At 44.1% G+C, this 10,091-nt stretch overlaps 2 protein-coding genes across 2 annotated transcripts in view; both read right to left on the bottom strand.

Annotated features, from left to right (window-relative positions):
- Dtd1 (D-aminoacyl-tRNA deacylase 1) overlaps positions 1–1,213 on the bottom strand; it is a 160,158-nt gene extending 158,945 nt beyond the window's left edge. Inside the window, exon 1 of the mRNA XM_021193560.1 lies at positions 1,019–1,213. Within this exon, the coding sequence (XP_021049219.1) occupies positions 1,019–1,061 (43 nt within the window). The 5' untranslated portion in view covers positions 1,062–1,213. The remainder of the gene's footprint in view (positions 1–1,018) is intronic.
- A 4,693-nt stretch (positions 1,214–5,906) lies between these two features.
- Positions 5,907–7,197, bottom strand: Smim26 (small integral membrane protein 26). Its single transcript, XM_021195025.2, has 2 exons — positions 7,036–7,197; positions 5,907–6,223 (listed from the first exon to the last, which is right to left on the bottom strand). Exons 1-2 carry the CDS (start codon positions 7,148–7,150, stop codon positions 6,018–6,020), a joined length of 321 nt encoding a protein of 106 aa, XP_021050684.1. The 5' UTR covers positions 7,151–7,197; the 3' UTR covers positions 5,907–6,017.
- Positions 7,198–10,091: the final 2,894 nt, after the last annotated feature.

Below are 10,091 nucleotides of genomic sequence, written 5' to 3'. Positions count from 1 at the left end.
AGAGAGAGAGAGAGAGAGAGAGAGAGAAAGAAAGAAAGAAAGAAAGAAAGAAAGAAAGAAAGAAAGAAAGAAAGAAAGAAAGAAAGAAAGAAAAGGAAGGAAACCCTAAATAAGTGATGGGTGAACTTCCTGCTAGGCCTAATTCCCCGAGTTGAATCCCAAGGACCCACATGGTGATGGCACATCTAAATTGTTCTCTGGCCTGTTACACACAGAAACACACACACACACACACCAAATAAATAAATGTATTTATTTTTTAACTTAAAAGACTAAAAGAATGGCACCAGTTGTTTCTATTTTATTTTTAACACTTTTCAAATAACTACAGTAGCTGGATCCTGAATATTTCAGCTAGACTCCCACATTCAACTGATGGCTAATGGCTGAGCATCTTGGTCCATATTAATTAATGGGAAAGAGAAGCATGTCATCTTGAATTCTGTGGTTCTTACCCGTGGCTGAAGGTTCAGAGACCAACATCCAGGTGCAAGCAAGGGATGTTCTGCACCCAGTTAGGATGCCAGCACGTATTTGCTCAAAGCTGCCAGAGCTCAATTAGCAATGCCTCGTCTGTCCATTTTATCATGAGCCAAGTTCTATTTTAAAAAGAAAAGATATGCAAGGGGGTGGGGGGGGTGTTAAAATGCTACATCTCAGACAGAGCGGTGGAAATGTCCCCTATGTGTTGTTTGTGCAACAGTGCATTCAACAACGGGCCCTGGGGATGCTCACAGGTTCTGGCACCTTGTCTGTGAGGAACACACACACACACACTCACAAAGATAATGATGATGATTATAATGGTGATGACGACGGAGATGAGGGTTTATGTAGCAACGAAAGCACGGAGCCTGAACCCGTGAGCGGCCAGGCACGTGCCGGATCTTCTCGGCCACGGCGCTGCCCGGGAGCTGCCCGGTAACTCGGGGCTGCCATCGGGGCTGCAGGGAACCCTCACACGGAACAGCGGGTCGCGGGGGTCAGAGGCTGCTCCTCCCGGGCCCGCCCGACTGACCTGTGACGCTAGCCCGGGTGACGCGCTGCACCACGGCCTTCATGGCGGCGGCTGTAGCGACTGGAATTCGCCGTGTGGTCAGACCTTGCGACTCCGCCGGTGGCTCCTCGGCTGGCGCCCTCTACCGGCAACACCGGAAGAGCTCCGCGAGGACCCATTCCACAGAGCCGCGTCCCGCCCACGTCGGCCACACCTATCCACCAACTGGCCCCGCCCATGTCAATCACGCTCACCAGTCACCTATGCATAACCTAGTCCTTCTGTGGCAGGCCCCGCCCTATCCACCCCGAACTCCTCCTTAAGCACTATAGTCCCAAAATGCCAGCCGAGACTCCACTATGTCCAGAGACACGTTAATTTCTGCTCCAGTTTCTTTCTCTTTCAGTTTTACCCTTAGTTTTTTGTTGTTGTTTTTTTTTCTGCTTTTCTCCCTCTTTTCCAGTCCTCCGGTCACAGATTTTCCAAAATCTTCACTTGTTCTGTAGCCTCGGCAGCAAGCCTGTTACTAAAAAAGCAAAAGGACCTGCTGCTAAAATAACCATTTAACTACATAACTATTGATTTACCTTAGACACGTCACAATGGCTAATAGGTGAATCAGTCTAGAATTCGAATTCCTTCCTAATACAAATCTAATATTTAGCCCTATCAAAGGGTTGTTAGGAATGAGTTGTAGGGCTGGTGAGATGGCTCAGTGGGTAAGAGCACCCAACTGCTCTTCCAAAGGTCCGGAGTTCAAATCCCAGCAACCACATGGTGGCTCACAACCATCCGTAATGGGATCTGATTCCCTCTTCTGGTGTGTCTGAAGACAGCTACAGTGTACTTATACATAATAAATAAGTCTTAAAAAAAAAAAAAAAAGGAATGAGTTGTAAAGATGCTTAGATGGATGCAAAGAACTGTATAGCTATTACTGTAGCAAGTTTTCATTACTAAAAAATAACATCTTCATAGTCCAGTGGTAGTGCGTGTGTTTATAATTAAAACAAAGAAAAGGAAGAATGGGAGGGAAGAGAGAGAGTCCCAGCTACTTGAGATGAAGCAGGAAAGTGTTTTAAGTCCATGAGTTCAAGACCACCAATGTGGGCAATGTAATGAGACGTTCCCTTAAAAACGAAATGGGAGTATCAGAAAAAGTTCACCCATTTCAGAGTGTCTTTGCTTTGAAAGCCTCTTCCAGGATTAGCAGATTCAGAAAAGCATTTGATAGTACTGTTATTTGGCCCGAAACACTCCAAGGAATGGTGGTCGAACATCTGTGATCCAAGCATTCTGGAGGCTGCAGTATGAGGTTCATGCTGAAGTTCAAGGCCAGCATGAGATACGGAGTAAGATGTTGCTCCCCCCACCCCCCAAACAAAGGCCTAGAAACGTGTATTATTGTGGGGTATCCACCAGAGAAAACTACTCAGACAGGGGTTAAGCCAGTAGAAAGTCTTTATTAGCCAACTGGCAAGTACACTGGGTGTTCAGGATCCAATTAAAGCCCAGATTCTTTTAGCGTGAACATTTAAGCTCTCTCTCTCTCTCTCTCTCTCTCTCTCTCTCTCTCTCTCTCTCTCTCTCTCTCTCTCCTCGGCTGACATACTTCAGTTAATAAGCACAGTTAGGCTAAAGCAGAATTACAGAAGTCAAAAGGCAAGGTTAGTGCATTTAAGGACTTTCCCAGAACTATCCAGTTTGATGGATTCTGTCTTCCTTTTCACTCTGGCAAGTGGTGCTATCTACATGCTGAGTTTTATGGAGTCGGGTGTGCTAAGGCCTGGGAGCCTCTTATATTATATTAGCTTAAATATTAAATAGTGAATGCAAAATTGCATGAGTGAAATTGTCAAGGATACCAGCAGCAGCAGCAGCAGCAATAAGATTAATGGGTGTCACAGGCTTCCTGATATTGAACTTAACCTGGGGCTAGAAGTGTAGCTCAGTGGACATAGTACTTACCTACCATGTAGGAAGCCCTAGGTTCAATCCTCAGTATCATATAAGCCAGAGATGGCAACGCTTACCTGGAATCCCGGTGCTCAAGAGGCAGAGAGGCAGGAGGATCAGTTCAAGGGTGGAACTGTACAACCGAAATGCAGACTGAACTGCAGGAGACTCTGCATCTAACTGTTTACCAAAATCTAAATCAGGAACATTCTACCAAGTAGTCAATTTCTCACATCCAGGGAAAAAAGTCTTGCTCAATGGGTAAAGGCACTCACTGGGGGCTGGAGGGATGGCTCAGTAGTTAAGAGCACTGGGTGCTCTTCCAGAGGTCCTGAGTTCAATTCCCAGCAACCACATGGTGGTTCACAACCATCTGCAATGGGATCTGATGCCCTCTTCTGGTGTGTCTGAAGACAGTTACAGTGTTCTCACATACATTAAATAAATCTTTAAAAAGAAGAAAAAAAGGCATTGCCTTTAATGACCTGAGTTTGATCCCCAGACCCCCTCCCTGACATCACTAGATGCCCTCTGAGCTCCACAGGCACCTTATATCACATGCAAATGCATGTTCACAGACGTGCATATAAATTAAATAAAATGGGAGAAGACTGTATTATGCATGAACTTTGGTACATCCTGGCCAGTAAAAAGAAGAAAAGGGAGAGAGTTATTAGTAGGATGACAATAACTCCCTTTGAGTTGGTATGAGCCCACTGATCCAGCAAAGCAATGTTTATAATTGTGGTTTCATTACAAATGATTCATATTTGATTAAAGACCTTTCTCTAAATAATTGATCTACAAATATTATTTGGTTCTTCTAATTAAAAAAGAAAAAAAAAATCTAGTTTGCTCTAAGTAGCATCTACCAGAAAAGGAAATCAGACACCCTCGGACTGAAGTTACAGATTGTTGTGAGCCTCCATGTGGGTGCTGGGAATTGAACCCAGGTCCTCTAGAAGAGCAACCAGTGCTCTTAACCATTGAGCCATCTCTCCAGTCCCTTATACACTATTCTATTGCCCCACGAGACTATAAGTCTAGCAGTTTATCCTAGACTTTCGTCCTGCTCTGTCCTGCCAGACGCCCCACTCCCTTTGCTCTTGCCCCTCCTTTTCTGTGAAATCTCTAAAGATGGGAGATGTTTTGTAAGGTACCTGCTGCTGGTTGCCCGGGTGCTGAGGACTTAGCCAGTGCTTTGTTTACACTCGGAGAGCATTCTACCAGAGGCCCCCTCAGCTCACCCATGCTTTCCTTCCAATCTTAGGCTGATTCGTGATCATTCAGTTCGATACCTACCACACTGTTCTAATATAAATATATTCAATTAGTATCAACCGGCTTTTGGCCTGGGAAAAGGATATCTCAACAGTTGGGATTCTTATCCTACCATCCACCCCTATGCCTTGCAGGGTCTCAAATATCTATGAGTAAAAACCATTACCTAGGAGCCCAGGGGTGGTGGCACATGCCTTCAATTCCAGCACTTAGAAGAGAAGCAAGCAGAGCTATTTGAAACCAGCCTGATACCTATAGAGTTCCAGGACAGCCAGGACTACATAAAAAAGACTCTATCTCAAAGATACCAAAAAAACAAAACAAAAAACAATCAAAAACATAAGGGTAGAAAGATGGCTCAGTGGTTCAGAGGTTCAATTCCCAGCACCCACATGGCAGCTCACAGCTGTCTGTGATTCCAGTTCCAGAGGATTTGACCTCTTCTGACCTCTATGGCGAGCACGTACATACTACTTCAGGCAAAAGTCCCAAAGAACAGGTCAAAGTCTAACTTCTAAGTTATATTCTAATTCATAAGTTATCCAGTACTCACTGGTGTCGCAGAGGGCTGCTTTGAATGCCCCATGAGACTGTGCTCAATCTAACTTTACTAAAGTACTGTCTAATAGTAGCATGAAAAATAAGTTACATAAACTACATGCCAAAAATTTAACTAATAGAAGCTGAACGTAATTTTCATTATCAGGGTCAGAGAGATCATTCACTGTGTTTGATGTTTGACAACATGAGTTTGGGTCCCACATAAAAATACCTGATGCAGAGGCATGTATCAATCCCAGCATTCCTAGAGCAGAGACCAAGAGAATCTCCTGAAAGCTTTCAGTACAACTAGCCTGGGGAACATAGCACGGCAGCAAGAGCGATCCTCTTTCAAACAAGGTAGAAAGTTTAAGACCGCCAGGCATGGTGGCGCACGCCTTTAATCCCAGCACTCGGGAGGCAGAGGCAGGCAGATTTCTGAGTTCGAGGCCAGCCTGGTCTAGAGTGAGTTCCAGGACAGCCAGGACTACAGAGAAACCCTGTCTCAAAAAATCTAAAAAAAAAAAAAAAGAAAGGAAGGAAGTTTAAGACCAGGATGAACATTTAAAGTTGTCCTCTGACCTCCACACTCATGAGTGGCATGTGCCTGCCCTCAGGTACAAACGTGTGCACATACTAATTTTTTTTTAAGATTTGCTTATATTGTTTTTAATGACATTCAGGTGTGTACATCTTCAAATGGAAACATGCACTGGAGTGCAGGTGCCCACTAGGGCCAAAGACATCAGATCCCCTGGAACCAGTCTGTAACTGTGCCAGATGACGGTGCTGAGAGCTGAACTCTGGAAGAGCAGTGAGTCCTCTTAACTGCTGAGCTATTTCTCCAGCCGCTAAGTAGATTTTTAAGAACTGAAATATCAGGGCCGGTGAGATGGTTCAGCAGGTGCCTGATGACTTGAGTTTGATCCACACAGTGGAAGGAGGCTCCTGCGAACTGTCCTCTGACCTCCATTCACACATACAGCATGCATACACACACGACTGTGCTCACACATACACACACACACATGATTTTTAAAATTTAATGTCTTTATATTCACCTTTCAGCCATGTGGACAGAGAAGACTACCTCTTGAAGTATGAGTTCAGTACCTTCAAGAAGACACTTTTGCACATTATTAATGCTTATATTTTATAACATTACATTAAATACATGAAATGGAAATCAAGACATCTATCAAATACTGAGCCAAGTCCTTGTTTGCAGAATTCAGCAAGCTGTTCACACTTGCGGGCCAGGCCCATCAGTCCATGACTTCAGATAGGTCAAGATCCTTTGAGTGACTGGAACAGAATTTTCTGAATACTTTAAAAATGATTTCACGTAAAACCCTTCTCTATGCTCGACCCTTTCCATTGCTAAATCAGAGTCTTCACTTGTAGAAAGAGGTGTTTCATTTCTTGTGCCATCCTCTTGATCTTCACAGTCTTAAAAAAAGAAAGAAAGAACCTGAAATTATTAACTTAGACATCAGTCCTTAAAGCCTTGGACATAATAAACCAAAGTATGATTAGGCCATCAGATGTCTATTGTTGGTATCTTTCTCCAAAAAGAAAAGGCAGAGAGACAAAAAGGGCAACCGTGATGACTGTGTGAACTTTCAAACCACCTTCATGTCCAAGAATTTCCAGCAGTTTTTTAACACCATGGCTTTATTGACATATACCTAACACACCATTCAAACTCCTATTACAAGGCACAATTCAATGGTGTTTAGTCTATTCGGCTTGGGCAACCCGCCCCGCAATCGATTTTAGGAGGACTTTCAGCCACTCAGAGTCACCTTCCATCTTATCACTCTGGTCTCAAGCGTTTACACCAACTGACTTTCCGGTACCTTTGATTTTCAGCACGTTATTTAAAGGTTCAGGGAGTTTCACACAACAACTGAGATGATTTTAATACTCCTTGATTGCTGTTAAGGCCTGAAACTGCTTGTTCGCCGCATGTGACAGCGTTTCAAGGAAATGAGCAGCACCCGGGCTATTGTCCCAGGCTCTAGAATCCACCTAGCACGACACAGGTGAATTCACAATTTCCAGCTGAACACGGGGACAGACTTAGTAATCAATAAATAAGGTTCCGATGATAATACTTATTAGCTCCTGGAGTCTTGCCCTTGGCAGATTCCATCACAGCAAATTATCTAAGTACCCGCTTGCAGCAGCTTTGCTTAGTGACCGGGGGCAATGGGCGGGAAGCTGCGGCTGCCAGGGACCGTCTTGCCAGAGAACCCTACCTGATGCTTTCTTTTTCCGTGAAAGAAAAAACGCTGAACCCAGCACCGACCAGGCACCGAGTGCGTAGACAAAGGACATCCGCCGGTACCAGAGCGAGGCCTTTTCAGCTTGCATTGCTCCAAAGGAGAGGAGGAAGTCTTTCCAAGTGTCCGCAACAGCCTATAGGTCCTACGCCACGTCCTACTCTGGCCGCGATGCATTTTGGGACTCGTAGTTCACAGCTAATCCTGGCTAGGACGAAGATTTTCATCAAGGAGACCACAGGTTAGGAGCTCAGCTGGCAGCTGGCAGCTGGCAGCTGGCAACTACCCTGTGTACTATATGATGGGGAGCAGATGGTGACTTGAAACTTCCTCACTTGCAAAGTTGTAATGCCTGCCCTCCATGTGTCAGACAATATTTGAAATGGTGTTTGCAACTCGCTTCTTTCCTATATACTTTTCTGGAACTCTAGGTTCAATTCTTTGAGGTTTCCTTGGTCCTTTCCAAATTACACCCTGTCGCCCACCATTCCGTCTTATCACCCTATTGGCTTTTATTCTTCCTCATAAAAAGGTGCACACATCTTTAAAAAATAAAAGCCTTAGATTCCATCGACCGCTTGTCTTTAAAAAATTTATTTATGTGTGTGAATACACTGTAGCTGTACAGATGGTTGTGAGCCTTCATGTGGTTGTTGGGAATTGAATTTTAGGACCTCTGCTCACTCTGGTCGGCCCCGCTCGCTCAGTCCCTGCTCGCTGTGGCCCAAAGATTTATTTATTATTATACATAAGTACACCATAGCTGTCTTCTGATGCACCAGAAGAGGGCGTCAGATCTCATTAGAGTGGTCATGAGCCACCATGTGGTTACTGGGATTTGAACTCAGGACGCTCAGAAAAGCAGTCAGTTCTCTTACCCACTGAGCCATCTCGTCAGGCCCAACCACTAGCCCTATTCATACACTTCTTCCAAGAATAATTTGTTTGTACACCAGTAAACTAAACAATCTTCGAGCAAGTATGATCTGTTTCCCCAGAGCGGACTGGGGAACCTACTTTGACTATTTCAGCCTTCCTAAAACTTGACTTCTAAAGCAACTCACACTACTGACCCTGCATGTTTCTCTGGTGGGTTCAAAACATTTTCTCTGTTATCTTTCCTTTTACATTTGTGTTTACCGTACAGAAATATATACCTGTGTAACATTTAACTCAAAAGGGACTGTGTGTTTCAATATAAAAGCTCAAATTATAAACCTAAAAGCAACCATATACACACCTAAAAAATCTTTGCCAACCTAGAACAGGCAAAGATTTCTTTGGGTATGAGAAATGTGAACCACAGAAGGAAAGCTGATTAACTGGACCTAAGACTCCCAGTTGAGGAAAATGGAAATTTTTAGTCAGAGGTTGACATCAGCCATCTTCCTTACTCACACTCCACCTAACTTTGTGACAGGATCTCTCACCTGCAGCTCCCTGACTCAGCTAGACTGGGGACCAGCCAGCTCCAGGGGCCCACTCCCCCGGACTGGGACTACAGGCGCTCACCTCTGTGCCTGGCTTCTCATGAGGGTGCTGGGAATCGGAGCTCAGGTCTTCCTATTTGCAGATCAAGCACTTTATCTACTGAGCCATCTTCCCAGCCCAGTTGAGCCGTTGGAACTCTTACTGGTGAGAGCATAGGTTAGATCCTCTTTAAAAGCTGGCAGGTTTTCTTTTTCAAGATTTTTCTTTTTTATATGTATAGGTGTGTGAGACTGTATGCTACATATATTTGGGTGCATGTAGAGACCAGAAAAGGGGATCAGATCCTACTGGAGCTGGACTTACAGGTGGTTATGAGTATTCTGACATGGGTGCTGGGTTCTGAACCCAAGGTTCTCTAGAACAGCAAGCGCTCTTGACCTCCAAGCTCTCTCCAGCTCCTAAGGTTAAACATATAACAGTCTTACAATCTATCCCATTCTACTCCGCTCCTAGTTACTTCCACAAGAGAAAAAAAAAAAGCTCTTGTCTATGAGACCTGTGTACAGTGTTCAGATACATTTTTTTCACAGCAACAAAAGGAGAAACTACTCAAAAATCTGAATAAACATCAGATTAAAAAGTAGTATACCACTTGGCAATATGTAGGAATCTCAGATGGATTAGGGCAAATGAAAAACAAGACAGAAGCCCTAAAAGTCAATGGATATCTATAGGGAGAAGGCTGGTCAGTAGTCTATGGCCAACACATAGGTTTCATCTAGCAAAACTGATTGAATTGTACACTTAACTGGATGAAGATACTGTATGTAAAATCTATCTCAACGAAGCTCTAAGGAGCAGAATAATTGTATTATTTCGCACTTGCCTCTCTTCCCACTCTCATCAACCATTTGATTTTAGTCTCTCTAGTCTCTGTTGTATACAAATCCAGACTGTTGGCTTGCTCAGTACCTCTAGTGTGTATGTATCTTCCAAGTTCCTTAAAACATACAGTTTTAAGAACTTAAAGGAACTTATGAATGCTACTCACAAGAAACAAACTTTCTCTTCCTCTTCCCTAATTAAGGCAATGATTGTAAAACTATTCCCCCAGAAATACTGAGCCCTCCTCATCTGTTATTTCACTGAACACCCTGTTCTGGTTTAAGACTCACTTTTCTCTTCCGTCCTTCCCGCCACTCAAGTCCTAGTTTATCCCCCCAGAACTGACCACTTCAGCCCCTGTCTGAGGTAAACAAGAGCGGAGCCTTGATTTCAAACAGAGATCAGAGTCTTCATGAGGTACACTAGATTCAGGGGTGCCCACTTAGCAAGCATTCAACTCTGCACCCCCACTGGAACCCAGAGGTGAGACTGTATGGCCGCTGTCTGCTGTACCAGTCGCTTGGAGGCGCTCTCACCTCATCCTCCTGAGGGAAAGCCTGGCCAAGACAGAACACCATATGATTTCTTCTGTTAATTTGTAACAGGTAGATAGGTCTAATGAGGACATACTAGTTCCAATCTACTTACAGTCCTCTATAAGGTGTGTCTCCATTGTAAATTACATAAAAAGCCCTCGGAAAAGGAAATATTATGTA

This window comes from Mus pahari, chromosome 3 (assembly GCF_900095145.1).
Source record: "Mus pahari chromosome 3, PAHARI_EIJ_v1.1, whole genome shotgun sequence".
In the NCBI taxonomy this organism is placed as follows: Eukaryota; Metazoa; Chordata; class Mammalia; order Rodentia; family Muridae; genus Mus; species Mus pahari.
Note: the sequence above shows the minus strand (reverse complement) of the source record. Positions and strands in the feature narration are given on the sequence as shown.